At 59.5% G+C, this 14,419-nt stretch overlaps 1 protein-coding gene across 1 annotated transcript in view; it reads right to left on the bottom strand.

The window, feature by feature from the left end:
- LOC139250087 (protocadherin-16-like) overlaps positions 1-14,419 on the bottom strand; it is a 520,410-nt gene that overhangs the window by 389,662 nt on the left and 116,329 nt on the right. The window contains exons 11-13 of the mRNA XM_070872662.1: positions 9,560-9,844; positions 8,494-8,619; positions 7,145-7,354 (exon numbers count right to left, since the gene is read on the bottom strand). Coding sequence (XP_070728763.1) covers positions 7,145-7,354; positions 8,494-8,619; positions 9,560-9,844 — 621 coding nt within the window. The remainder of the gene's footprint in view (positions 1-7,144; positions 7,355-8,493; positions 8,620-9,559; positions 9,845-14,419) is intronic.

Genomic DNA, 14,419 nt, shown 5'->3' with positions numbered 1-14,419 from the left:
GGTCACTGGGCAGTGATCAGGAGCAGGAACCCTGGCTGATTTCCCCTCTCTCTAACCCAGGGGGTCACTGGGTAGTGATCAGGAGCAGGAACCCTGGCTGATTTCCCCTCTCTCTCTAACCCAGGGGTCACTGGGCAGGGATCAGGAGCAGGAACCCTGGCTGATTTCCCCCTCTCTCTAACCCAGGGGTCACTGGGCAGGGATCAGGAGCAGGAACCCTGGCTGATTTCCCCCTCTCTCTAACCCAGGGGGTCACAAGGCAGTGATCAGGAGCAGGGACCCTGGCTGATTTCCCCGCTCTCTAACCCAGGGGTCACAGGACAGTGATCAGGAGCAGGAACCCTGGCTGATTTCCCTCTCTCTAACCCAGGGGTCACTGGGCAGTGATCAGGAGCAGGAACCCTGGCTGATTTCCCCTCTCTCGAACCCAGGGGTCACTGGGCAGTGATCAGGAGCAGGAACCCTGGCTGATTTCCTCTCTCTCTAAACCCGGGGTCACTGGGCAGTGATCAGGAGCAGGAACCCTGGCTGATTTCCCCCTCTCTAACCCAGGGGTCACTGGGCAGTGATCAGGAGCAGGAACCCTGGCTGATTTCCATTCTCTCTAACCCAGGGGACACTGGGCAGTGATCAGGAGCAGGAACCCTGGCTGATTTCCCCCTCTCTCTAACCCAGGGGTCACTGGGCAGTGATCAGGAGCAGGAACCCTGGCTGATTTCCCCTCTCTCTCTAACCCAGGGATCACTGGGCAGTGATCAGGGGCAGGAACCCTAGCTGATTTCCCTCTCTCTAACCCAGGGCTCACTGGTCAGTGATCAGGAGCAGGAACCCTGGCTGATTTCCCCACTCTCTCTAACCCAGGGGTCACTGTATATTGATCAGGAGCAGGAACCCTGGCTGATTTCCCCTCTCTCTAACCCAGGGGTCACTGGGCAGTGATCAGGAGCAGGAACCCTGGCTGATTTCCTCTCTCTCTAACCCAGGGGTCACTGGGCAGGGATCAGGAGCAGGAACCCTGGCTGATTTCCCCTCTCTCTCTAACCCAGGGGTCACTGGGCAGGGATCAGGAGCAGGAACCCTGGCTGATTTCCCCTCTCTCTAACCCAGGGGTCACTGGGCAGTGATCAGGAGCAGGACCCTGGCTGATTTCCCCCACTCTAACCCAGGGGTCACAGGGCAGTGATCAGGAGCAGAAACCCTGGCTGATTTCCCCCTCTCTAACCCAGGGATCACTGGGCAGTGATCAGGAGCAGGAACCCTGGCTGATTTCCCCCTCTCTAACCCAGGGGTCACTGGGCAGTGATCAGGAGCAGGAACCCTGGCTGATTTCCCCTCTCTCTAACCCAGCGGTCACTGGACAGTGATCAGGAGCAGGAACCCTGGCTGATTTCCATTCTCTCTAACCCAGGGATCACTGGGCAGGGATCAGGAGCAGGAACCCTGGCTGATTTCCCCTTCTCTCTAACCCAGGGGTCACAAGGCAGTGATCAGGAGCAGGGACCCTGGCTGATTTCCCCGCTCTCTAACCCAGGGGTCACTGGACAGTGATCAGGAGCAGGAACCCTGGCTGATTTCCCCTCTCTCGAACCCAGGGGTCACTGGGCAGTGATCAGGAGCAGGAACCCTGGCTGATTTCCTCTCTCTCTAAACCCGGGGTCACTGGGCAGTGATCAGGAGCAGGAACCCTGGCTGATTTCCCCCTCTCTCTAACCCAGGGGTCACTGGGCAGTGATCAGGAGCAGGAACCCTGGCTGATTTCCCCTCTCTCTCTAACCCAGGGATCACTGGGCAGTGATCAGGGGCAGGAACCCTGGCTGATTTCCCTCTCTCTAACCCAGGGCTCACTGGTCAGTGATCAGGAGCAGGAACCCTGGCTGATTTCCCCACTCTCTCTAACCCAGGGGTCACTGTACATTGATCAGGAGCAGGAACCCTGGCTGATTTCCCCTCTCTCTCTAACCCAGGGGTCACTGGGCAGTGATCAGGAGCAGGAACCCTGGCTGATTTCCCCTCTCTCTCTAACCCAGGGGTCACTGGGCAGTGATCAGGAGCAGGAACCCTGGCTGATTTCCCCTCTCTCTCTAACCCAGGGGTCACTGGGCAGTGATCAGGAGCAGGAACCCTGGCTGATTTCCCCTCTCTATAACCCAGGGGACACTGGGCAGTGATCAGGAGCAGGAACCCTGGCTGATTTCCCCTCTCTCTAACCCAGGGGTCACTGGACAGTGATCAGGAGCAGGAACCATGGCTGATTTCCCCACTCTCTCTAACCCAGGGGTCACTGGGCAGGGATCAGGAGCAGGAAGCCTGGCTGATTTCCCCTCTCTCTAACCCAGGGGTCACTGTGCAGTGATCAGGAGCAGGAACCCTGGCTGATTTCCCCTCTCTCTAACCCAGGGGTCACTGGGCAGTGATCAGGAGCAGGAACCTTGGCTGATTTCCCCTCTCTCTAACCCAGGGGGTCACTGGGTAGTGATCAGGAGCAGGAACCCTGGCTGATTTCCCCTCTCTCTCTAACCCAGGGGTCACTGGGCAGGGATCAGGAGCAGGAACCCTGGCTGATTTCCCCCTCTCTCTAACCCAGGGGTCACTGGGCAGGGATCAGGAGCAGGAACCCTGGCTGATTTCCCCTTCTCTCTAACCCAGGGGTCACAAGGCAGTGATCAGGAGCAGGGACCCTGGCTGATTTCCCCGCTCTCTAACCCAGGGGTCACTGGACAGTGATCAGGAGCAGGAACCCTGGCTGATTTCCCCTCTCTCTAACCCAGGGGTCACTGGGCAGTGATCAGGAGCAGGAACCCTGGCTGATTTCCCCTCTCTCGAACCCAGGGGTCACTGGGCAGTGATCAGGAGCAGGAACCCTGGCTGATTTCCTCTCTCTCTAAACCCGGGGTCACTGGGCAGTGATCAGGAGCAGGAACCCTGGCTGATTTCCCCCTCTCTCTAACCCAGGGGTCACTGGGCAGTGATCAGGAGCAGGAACCCTGGCTGATTTCCCCTCTCTCTCTAACCCAGGGATCACTGGGCAGTGATCAGGAACCCTGGCTGATTTCCCTCTCTCTAACCCAGGGCTCACTGGTCAGTGATCAGGAGCAGGAACCCTGGCTGATTTCCCCACTCTCTCTAACCCAGGGGTCACTGTACATTGATCAGGAGCAGGAACCCTGGCTGATTTCCCCTCTCTCTAACCCAGGGGTCACTGGGCAGTGATCAGGAGCAGGAACCCTGGCTGATTTCCCCTCTCTCTCTAACCCAGGGGTCACTGGGCAGTGATCAGGAGCAGGAACCCTGGCTGATTTCCCCTCTCTCTCTAACCCAGGGGTCACTGGGCAGTGATCAGGAGCAGGAACCCTGGCTGATTTCCTCTCTCTCTAACCCAGGGGTCACTGGGCAGTGATCAGGAGCAGGAACCCTGGCTGATTTCCCCTCTCTCTCTAACCCAGGGGTCACTGGGCAGGGATCAGGAGCAGGAACCCTGGCTGATTTCCCCTCTCTCTAACCCAGGGGTCACTGGGCAGTGATCAGGAGCAGGAACCCTGGCTGATTTCCCCTCTCTCTAACCCAGGGGTCACTGGGCAGTGATCAGGAGCAGGAACCCTGGCTGATTTCCCCGCTCTCTCTAACCCTGGGGTCACTGGACAGTGATCAGGAGCAGGAACCCTGGCTGATTTCCTCTCTCTCTAAACCCAGGGGTCACTGGGCAGTGATCAGGAGCAGGAACCCTGGCTGATTTCCATTCTCTCTAACCCAGGGGACACTGGGCAGTGATCAGGAGCAGGAACCCTGGCTGATTTCCCCCTCTCTCTAACCCAGGGGTCACTGGGCAGTGATCAGGAGCAGGAACCCTGGCTGATTTCCCCTCTCTCTCTAACCCAGGGATCACTGGTCAGTGATCAGGAGCAGGAACCCTGGCTGATTTCCCCACTCTCTCTAACCCAGGGGTCACTGTACATTGATCAGGAGCAGGAACCCTGGCTGATTTCCCCTCTCTCTAACCCAGGGGTCACTGGGCAGTGATCAGGAGCAGGAACCCTGGCTGATTTCCTCTCTCTCTAACCCAGGGGTCACTGGGCAGTGATCAGGAGCAGGAACCCTGGCTGATTTCCCCGCTCTGTCGGGTCTGGGTCTGTAGGATCGGGGTCTGTAGGGTCTGGGTCTGTAGGGTCGGGGTCTGTAGGGTCGGGATCTGTAGGGTCGGGGTCTGTAGGGTCGGGGTCTGTTGGGTCGGGGTCAGTAGGGTCGTGGTCTGTAGGGTCGGGATCTGTAGGGTCGGGGTCTGTAGGGTCGGGGTCTGTAGGGTCGGGGTCTGTAGGATCGGGGTCTGCAGGGTCGGGATCTGTAGGGTCTGTGTCTGTCGGGTCGGGGTCTGTAGGGTCGGGGTCTGTAGGGTCGGGGTCTGTAGGGTCGGGGTCTGTAGGGTCTGGGTCTGTCGGGTCGGGGTCTGTAGGGTCTGGGTCTGTCGGGTCGGGGTCTGTAGGGTCTGGGTCTGTAGGGTCGGGGTCTGTAGGGTCGGGGTCTGTAGGGTCTGGGTCTGTAGGGTCGGGGTCTGTAGGGTCTGGGTCTGTCGGGTCTGGGTCTGTAGGGTCTGGGTCTGTAGGGTCGAGGTCTGTAGGGTCGGGATCTGTAGGGTCTGGGTCTGTCGGGTCTGGGTCTGTAGGGTCTGGGTCTGTAGGGTCGGGGTCTGTAGGGTCTGGGTCTGTAGGGTCGAGGTCTGTAGGGTCGGGATCTGTAGGGTCGGGGTCTGTAGGGTCGGGGTCTGTAGGGTCGGGGTCTGTAGGGTCGGGATCTGTAGGGTCTGTGTCTGTCGGGTCTGGATCTGTAGGGTCTGTGTCTGTAGGGTCGGGGTCTGTAGGGTCGGGGTCTGTAGGGTCTGGGTCTGTAGGGTCTGAGTCTGTCGGGTCTGGGTCTGTCGGGTCGGGGTCTGTCGGGTCGGGGTCTGTAGGGTCAGGGTCTGTCGGGTCGGGGTCTGTCGGGTCTGGGTCTGTAGGGTCGGGGTCTGTCGGGTCGGGGTCTGTCGGGTCGGGGTCTGTAGGGTCGGGGTCTGTAGGGTCGGGGTCTGTAGGGTCTGGGTCTGTAGGGTCTGGGTCTGTCGGGTCTGGGTCTGTCGGGTCGGGGTCTGTAGGGTCTGGGTCTGTCGGGTCTGGGTCTGTAGGGTCGGGGTCTGTAGGGTCGAGGTCTGTAGGGTCGGGATCTGTAGGGTCGGAGTCTGTAGGGTCGGGGTCTGTAGGGTCGGGGTCTGTAGGGTCTGTGTCTGTCGGGTCGGGATCTGTAGGGTCTGTGTCTGTCGGGTCGGGGTCTGTAGGGTCTGTGTCTGACGGGTCGGGGTCTGTAGGGTCTCGGTCTGTAGGGTCGGGGTCTGTAGGATCGGGGTCTGTAGGGTCAGGGTCTGTAGGGTCGGGATCTGTAGGGTCTGGGTCTGTAGGGTCGGGGTCTGTAGGGTCGGGGTCTGTAGGGTCGGGATCTGTAGGGTCTGTGTCTGTCGGGTCGGGGTCTGTAGGGTCTCGGTCTGTAGGGTCGGGGTCTGTAGGGTCTGGGTCTGTAGGGTCGGGGTCTGTAGGATCGGGGTCTGTAGGGTCGGGGTCTGTAGGGTCGGGGTCTGTAGGATCGGGGTCTGTAGGGTCAGGGTCTGTAGGGTCGGGGTCTGTAGGGTCTGGGTCTGTAGGGTCTGGGTCTGTAGGGTCGGGGTCTGTAGGGTCGGGGTCTGTAGGGTCGGGGTCTGTCGGGTCTCGGTCTGTAGGGTCGGGGTCTGTAGGGTCGGGGTCTGTAGGGTCTCGGTCTGTAGGGTCTCGGTCTGTAGGGTCTCGGTCTGTAGGGTCGGGGTCTGTAGGGTCGGGGTCTGTAGGGTCGGGGTCTGTAGGGTCTCGGTCTGTCGGGTCTGGGTCTGTAGGGTCTGGGTCTGTAGGGTCGGGGTCTGTAGGGTCGGGGTCTGTAGGGTCGGGGTCTGTCGGGTCTCGGTCTGTAGGGTCGGGGTCTGTAGGGTCGGGGTCTGTAGGGTCTCGGTCTGTAGGGTCTCGGTCTGTAGGGTCGGGGTCTGTAGGGTCTGGGTCTGTAGGGTCGGGGTCTGTAGGGTCTCGGTCTGTCGGGTCTCGGTCTGTCGGGTCTCGGTCTGTAGGGTCGGGGTCTGTAGGGTCGGGGTCTGTAGGGTCGGGGTCTGTAGGGTCTCGGTCTGTCGGGTCTCGGTCTGTAGGGTCGGGGTCTGTCGGGTCGGGGTCTGTAGGGTCGGGGTCTGTCGGGTCGGGGTCTGTCGGGTCTCGGTCTGTAGGGTCTCGGTCTGTAGGGTCGGGGTCTGTCGGGTCGGGGTCTGTCGGGTCTCGGTCTGTCGGGTCTCGGTCTGTAGGGTCGGGGTCTGTAGGGTCGGGGTCTGTAGGGTCGGGGTCTGTCGGGTCGGGGTCTGTAGGGTCGGGGTCTGTAGGGTCGGGGTCTGTAGGGTCGGGGTCTGTAGGGTCGGGATCTGTAGGGTCTGTGTCTGTCGGGTCTGTGTCTGTAGGGTCTGTGTCTGTCGGGTCGGGATCTGTAGGGTCTGTGTCTGTCGGGTCGGGATCTGTAGGGTCTGTGTCTGTCGGGTCTGTGTCTGTAGGGTCTGTGTCTGTCGGGTCGGGATCTGTAGGGTCTGTGTCTGTCGGGTCGGGATCTGTAGGGTCTGTGTCTGTCGGGTCGGGGTCTGTAGGGTCGGGGTCTGTAGGGTCGGGGTCTGTAGGGTCTCGGTCTGTCGGGTCTCGGTCTGTAGGGTCTCGGTCTGTCGGGTCTCGGTCTGTAGGGTCGGGGTCTGTAGGGTCGGGGTCTGTAGGGTCTCGGTCTGTAGGGTCTCGGTCTGTAGGGTCGGGGTCTGTAGGGTCGGGGTCTGTAGGGTCTCGGTCTGTCGGGTCTCGGTCTGTAGGGTCGGGGTCTGTAGGGTCGGGGTCTGTAGGGTCTCGGTCTGTCGGGTCTCGGTCTGTAGGGTCGGGGTCTGTAGGGTCTCGGTCTGTCGGGTCTCGGTCCGTAGGGTCGGGGTCTGTAGGGTACAGTCCCATTCCACAATGTCTCTACCTTTACACACTCACTCTCACAAACCCGGGCATTCTCTGACACACTAACACACACTTCATTTAAGCCCATACACCCTACCACATTAAATTCTCTCACTCCCTTGCTGGCTCACTCTTACCGACGATCTCATACTCCACACGTCCGTTTTCACCAGAGTCTTTGTCTGTGGCTTTAGCCGTGAACAGTGACACTCGCTCCTGGTTTTCTGGCACTTGTAGCTCATACACCTCCTTCTCAAACTGTGGCCCATTGTCATTTTCATCCTCAACTGTGATGCTTACTGTCACCGTCGCTACATTGGGAGGGGTCCCACCATCTTTAGTATAAACTGGGAGAAATAATCTGTTAGTGAACGTATGTAATCAGACAGAGTCTCCGAGAAACAGAGCAGGTCGGAGAGACTGTAATAGAGAGAGGGAGAGTGGACAAGGGAGGGAGAGAAAGAGAGATGGGAGGGAGAGAAAGAGAGATGGGAGGGAGAGAAAGAGAGATGGGAGGGAGAGAAAGAGAGATGGGAGGGAGAGAAAGAGAGATGGGAGGGAGAGCAAGAGAGGGAGGGAGAGGGAGAGAGAGGGAGGGAGAGGGAAAGGCAGGGAGGGAGAGGGAAAGGCAGGGAGGGAGAGGGAGAGACAGAGATGGAGAGAGTGAGAGTGAAAGAGACAGAATGATAGAGACTGTGTTGAGAGAGGGAGGGAGAGGAGGCAAAGGTAGAGGGACAGACAAAAAGAGTGAGAGGAAGAGAAGAGAGAGAGGGATGGAGAGAGAGAGAGCGAGTGAACACACATGAACATAGAGACAGAGAGGGAGAATAAGTGAGAGACAGAGAGAGAGAGACAGAGAGAGAGACAGAGGGAGACAGAGACAGAGAGAGGGAGACAGACCGAGAGAGAGAGACAGAGAGACAGAGAGAGAGAGACAGATCGAGAGAGAGAGAGAGACAGATCGAGAGAGAGAGGGAGACCGCGAGAGGGTGACCGAGAGAGAGAGACCGAGAGAGAGAGAGAGACAGATCGAGAGAGAGAGAGGGAGACAGAGAGAGACTGAGAGAGAGAGAGAGAGACAGATTGAGAGAGAGAGGGAAACAGATACAGAGAGAGAGACAGAGACAGAGAGAGAGACAGATCGAGAGAGAGAGAAGGAGACAGAGAGAGAGAGAGAGAGACAGAGAGAGACAGAGAGAGAGGCAGAGAGAGACAGAGAGAGAGACAGATCGAGAGAGAGGAAGACAGAGACAGAGAGAGAGACAAATCGAGAGAGAGAGGAGACAGAGAGAGACAGAGAGAGGCAGAGAGAGACAGAGAGAGAGAGAGAGAGAGACAGATCGAGACAGAGACAGAGAGAGAGAGAGTCAGAGAGAGAGGCAGGCAGGGAGGGAGAGGGTGAGTGGAGCAGAGGGTAAGAGATGGCGAGAGTGAGAGAACGATGCGAAGGTGCAGGATCTCTCTCCCTATCGGTGATGGGACTTACCGGTGATCACATGCTGGTCCTGCTGCTCTCTGTCCAGGGCCCGACTGGTGCTGAGAACTCCTGTGACTGGGTCGATGGAGAAACCGTTCTCTGCCACCCCACCGTACCTCAGGACACCGTTGGAGCCTGCGGGATATTGAGAACACACATTGCACCCGATGCTGGCAGCGCTAAACATAACAAACGGCACGAGTGACCGAGACAACGGTAGGTTTAACAAGAAAAGGCCACGGCCCATCGAGGGCTCTTCACCCACTGCCCCGATCACAGACGTTCTATAACCACTCCCAAATCCCCCACAATAAATCAGAACAAATTTCCGGAATATTCCTCCATCGTTCAATCTCTGCTATTCGACTGTGGGGTGTTGCACCTTCCCGATAACACTCGACTCCAGCAACACAGGACTGTGTCCCAGGCCCACTCCGACACCGATAACACCCCGCGCCCAGCCAGCTATTGCCCAGTTTGTCCACAGTCCCGACCCTCGGACCCTCTCCCTCCGTCCCCCTCCCCTCTGGACCCTCCCCTCCCCTCTCCCTCCCCCGGATCCTCCCCTCCCCCCCCCCCCCCCCAGACGCGACCCTCCCCTCCCCTTGCCCCGGACCCTCCCCTCCCGACCCTGCCCCCCGGACCCTCTCCTCCCTCCCCCTTCCCCCGGGCCCTCCCGACCCCTCCCCTCCCCCCTCCCACCCACAGTTCCCGACCCCTCCCCTCCCTCCCCCCCCCACAGCTCCCGACCCCGCCCCACCGGACCCTCCCGACCCCTCCCCCAGACCCTCCACTCCCCCCATACCCACAGCCCCCTCCCCCAGACCCTCCCGACCCCCTCCCCCACCCACAGCCCCCTCTCCTCGACCCTCCCCGACCGTCTCCCCCCACCCACTGTCACCCAACCCGCTCCCCACCCACACCTGCTGCCCCTCCCCCCATTTCTCCAGCACCGCCCCCTCACCCCCAACGACTCCCATTCCTCCCACCCGGCTCCCCCATTGCGCCCACACACCCCTCTCCCACCATCTCCGGAATCCCCCCACCCCCCTCGAGTTGCCAGGTCCCTGCTTACCTTGGTCCCTGTCGGTGGCGTGGATTTTGAGCAGCACGGTGCCTGGGGCCTGGTTCTCCGAGACACGGGCTTCGTACACTGGCTGGTCAAAGCTCGGCACCTCGTCATTCACATCGATGAGCCGAATGTGGAGCAGCTGCGTGGCCGACCGGCGGGAGGCTCCGTGATCGGAGGCCTCGATTGTCAGATTGAACCAGCTCTGCTCTTCACAATCTAGGGCTTTCACAATGGACAAGGCCCCTGGAATCAGAGTCAGAGTGTGAGGGGGCAGCTCTCTCCTCCAAGCTGGGGGGACAATCCGAGGGACACGGGGGCTTGGGTATCGGGGATAAGCAGGGTATCGGGAGGGTAAGTGGGGGGTATCGCGGGTATCAGGGATAGCGGGGGAGTGCATGGTGGGTAAGCGGAGGGGGGGGATATCGCGGTATCCCAGTTATCGGGGTATCCCGGGTATCGGGGAATCGTGGGTATCGAGGTATCCCGGGTATTGGGGAATCGCGGGTATCGGGTTATCCCGGGTATTGGGGAATCACGGGTATCGGGGTATCCCGGGTATTGGGGAATCGTGGGTATCGGGGTATCCCGGGTATTGGGGAATCACGGGTATCGGGGTATCCCGGGTATTAGGGAATCACGGGTATCGGGGTATCCCGGGTATTAGGGAATCACGGGTATCGGGGTATCCCGGGTATTGGGGAATCGCAGGTATCGGGGTATCCCGGGTATTGGGGAATCGCAGGTATCGATGTATCCCGGGTATTGGGGAATCGTGGGTATTGAGGTATCCCGGGTATTGGGGAATCGCGGGTATCGGGGTATCCCGGGTATTGGGGAATCGTGGGTATTGAGGTATCCCGGGTATTGGGGAATCGCGGGTATCGGGGTATCCCGGGTATTGGGGAATCGCCTGTATTGGGGTATCCCGGGTATCGGGGAATCGCGGGTATCCGGGTGCTCTGGGTATCGGGGTATCCCATGGATTGGGGAATCGCGGTACCCCGGGTATTGGGGGTATCTCGGGTATCGGGGAATCGCGGGTATTGGGGTTACCCCGGGTATCGGGGAATCGCGGATATTGAGGGTACCCAGGGTATCAGGGAATCGTGGGTATCGGGGTATCCTGGGTATTGGGGAATCGCGGGTATCGGGGGTACCCCGGGTATCCGGGAATCACGGATATCGGGGTGTCCTGGGTATTGGGGAATCACGGGTATCGGAGTATCTCGGGTATCGGTGAATCGCGGGTATCGGTGGTACCCTGGGTATTGGGGAATCGCGGGTATCCTGGGTATTGGGGAATCGCGGGTATCAGGGTATCCCGGGTATTGGGGATACCCCATGTTTTGGGGAATCGCGGGATCCCAGGTATTGGTGAATTGCGGGTATTGGGGGCACCCCGGGTATTGGGGAATTGCAGGTATTGGGGGTACCCTGGGTATTGGCGAATCACGGGTATCGGAGTATCTCGGGTATCAGGGAATCGCGGGTATTGGGGATACCCTGGGTATCGGGGAATCGCGGGTATCGGGGGTAACCCGGGTATTGGGGTATCCCGGGTATTGGGGAATCGTGGGTATCGGGGTATCCCGGGTATTGGGGAATCGCGGGTATTGGGGTATCCCGGGTATCGGGGTATCCCGGGTATCGGGGAATCCTGGGTATTGGGGAATCGCGGGTATCGGGGTACGCAGGGTATCCGGGAATCGCGGGTATCGGGGTATCCTGGGTATCGGGGAATCGTGGGTATCGGGGGTACCCCGGGTATCGGGGAATTGCGGATATCTGAGTATCTCGGGTATCGGGGAATCGCAGGTATCGGGGTGACCTGGGTATCGGGGAATCGGGGGTACCCCGCGTATTGGGGAATCACGGGTATTGGGGGTACCCCATGTATTGGGGAATCGCGGGATCCCAGGTATTGGTGAATCACAGGTATTGGGGGTACCCCGGGTATCGGGGAATCGCGGATATCGGGGTATCCCGGGTATTGGGGAATCGCAGATATCAGGGGTACCCTGGGTATCGGGATACCCTGGGTATCGGAGTATCCCGGGTATCGGGGTACCCCAGGTATCGGGGAATCGCGGGTATCGGGGGTACCCCGGGTATTGGGGAATTACGGGTATTGGGGTATCCCGGGTATCAGGGAATCGCGGGTATTGGGGGAACCCCGGGTATCCGGGTGTCGCGGATATCGGGGTATCCTGGGTATTGGGGAAGCGCGGTTATCGGAGTATCTCGGGTATCGGGGAATCGTGAGTATCGGGAGTAGCCTGGGTATTGGGGAATTGCGGGTATCAGGGGTACCCCGAGTATTGTGGAATCGCGGGTATCAGGGGTACCCCGAGTATTGGGGAATCGCGGGTATCGGAGTATCCCGGGTATCGGGGAATTGTGGGTATCGGGGTATCCCGGGTATTGGGAAATTGCGGGTATCGGGTTATCCTGGGTATTGGGGAATCGTGGATATCGGGGTATCCCGGGTATTGGGGAATTGCGGATATCGGGGTATCCCGGATATCGGGCAATCACGGGTATCAGGGGTACCCCGAGTATTGGGGAATTGCGGGTATCGAGGTATCCCGGGTATTGGGGAATTGCGGGTATCGGGGGTACCCTGGGTATTGGGGAATCGCAGATATCGGGGGTACCCCGTGTATCGGAGTATCCCGGGTATCGGGGTACCCCGGGTATCGGGGAATCGCGGGTATCGGGATATCCTGGGTATGGGGAATCGCGGGTATCGGGGATACCCCGGGTATCGGAATACCCCGGGTATCGTGGTACCCCGGGTATCGGGGAATCGCGGGTATCGGGGTATCCCGGGTATCGGGCAATCGCAGATATTGGGGTATCCCAGGTATTGGGGTATCACGGGTATCGGGGTACCCCGGGTATCGGGGAATCGTGGGTATCGGGGTATCCCGGGTATTGGGGAATCATGGGTATTGGGGGTGTCCTGGGTATTGGGGAATCGCAGGTATTGGGGGTACCCTGGGTATTGGGGAATCGCGGGTACGGGGGTTCCCCGGATATCAGGGAATCGTGGGTATCGGGGGTACCCCGAGTATCAGGGAATCGCGGGTATCGGGGAATCGCGGGTATCGAGGAATCCCGGTTTTCCTGGGTATTGGGGAATCGCGGGTATCGGGGAATCGCGGGTAACGGAGTATCCCGGGTATCGGGGAATCGCGGGTAACGGAGGATCCCGGGTCTCGGGGAATCGCGGATAACGGAGTATCCTGGGTATAGGGGAATCGCGGGTATTGGGGAATCGCGGGTATGGGGTATCCCAGTTATTGGTGAATCGCGGGTATTGGGGAATCGTGGGTATCGGGGTATCCCGGGTATTGGGGAATCGCGGGTATCCCGGGTATCGGGGTATCCCGGGTATCGGGGAATCCTGGGTATTGGGGAATCGCGGGTATCGGGGTACGCAGGGTATCCGGGAATCACGGGTATCGGGGTATCCTGGGTATCGGGGAATCGTGGGTATCGGGGGTACCCCGGGTATCGGGGAATTGCGGATATCTGAGTATCTCGGGTATCGGGGAATCGCAGATATCGGGGTAACCTGGGTATCGGGGAATCGCGGGTACCCCGCGTATTGGGGAATCACGGGTATTGGGGGTACCCCATGTATTGGGGAATCGCGGGTTCCCAGGTATTGGTGAATCACAGGTATTGGGGGTACCCCGGGTATCGGGGAATCGCGGATGTCGGTGTATCCCGGGTATTGGGGAATTGCGGGTATCGGGGGTACCCTGGGTATTGGGGAATCGCAGATATCGGGAGTACCCTGGGTATCGGGTGTACCCTGGGTATCGGAGTATCCCGGGTATCGGGGTACCCCAGGTATCGGGGAATCGCGGATATCGGGGTATCCCGGGTATTGGGGAATTGCGGGTATCGGGGGTACCCTGGGTATCGGGTGTACCCTGGGTATCGGAGTATCCCGGGTATCGGGGTACCCCAGGTATCGGGGAACCGCGGGTATCGGGGGTACCCCGGGTATTGGGGAATCACGGGTATTGGGGTATCCCGGGTATCAGGGAATCGCGGGTATCGGGGGAACCCCGGGTATCCGGGTGTCGCGGATATCGGGGTATCCTGGGTATTGGGGAAGCGCAGTTATCGGAGTATCTCGGGTATCGGGGAATCGTGAGTATCGGGAGTACCCTGGGTATTGGGGAATTGCGGGTATCAGGGGTACCCCGAGTATTGTGGAATCGCGGGTATCAGGGGTACCCCGAGTATTGGGGAATCGCGGGTATCAGGGGTACCCCGAGTATTGGGGAATCGCGGGTATCGGGATATCCCGGGTATCGGGCAATCGCGGGTATCGGGTTATCCTGGGTATTGGGGAATTGCGGATATCGGGGTATCCCGGGTATTGGGGAATTGTGGGTATCGGGGTATCCCGGGTATTGGGGAATTGTGGGTATCGGGGTATCCCGGGTATTGGGGAATCGTGGATATCGGGGTATCCCGGGTATTGGGGAATCGTGGATATCGGGGTATCCCGGGTATTGGGGAATTGTGGGTATTGGGGTATCCTGGATATCGGGGAATTGCGGATATCGGGGGTACCCTGGGTATTGGGGAATCGCAGATATCGGGGGTACCCCGTGTATCGGAGTATCCCGGGTATCGGGTAGCGGGGTACCCCGGGTATCGGGGAATCGCGGGTATCAGGATATCCTGGGTATGGGGAATCGCGGGTATCGGGGGTACCCCGGGTATCGGAATATCCCGGGTATTGTGGTACCCCGGGTATCGGGGAATCGCGGGTATCGGGATATCCTGGGTATTGGGGAATCGCGGGTACCCCGAGTATTGGGGAATCGTGGGTATCGGGGT

Source organism: Pristiophorus japonicus, unplaced genomic scaffold (genome assembly GCF_044704955.1).
Source record: "Pristiophorus japonicus isolate sPriJap1 unplaced genomic scaffold, sPriJap1.hap1 HAP1_SCAFFOLD_347, whole genome shotgun sequence".
In the NCBI taxonomy this organism is placed as follows: Eukaryota; Metazoa; Chordata; class Chondrichthyes; family Pristiophoridae; genus Pristiophorus; species Pristiophorus japonicus.
The sequence above is the reverse complement of the archived record's forward strand: the minus strand, read 5'-3'. Positions and strand labels throughout refer to the sequence as shown.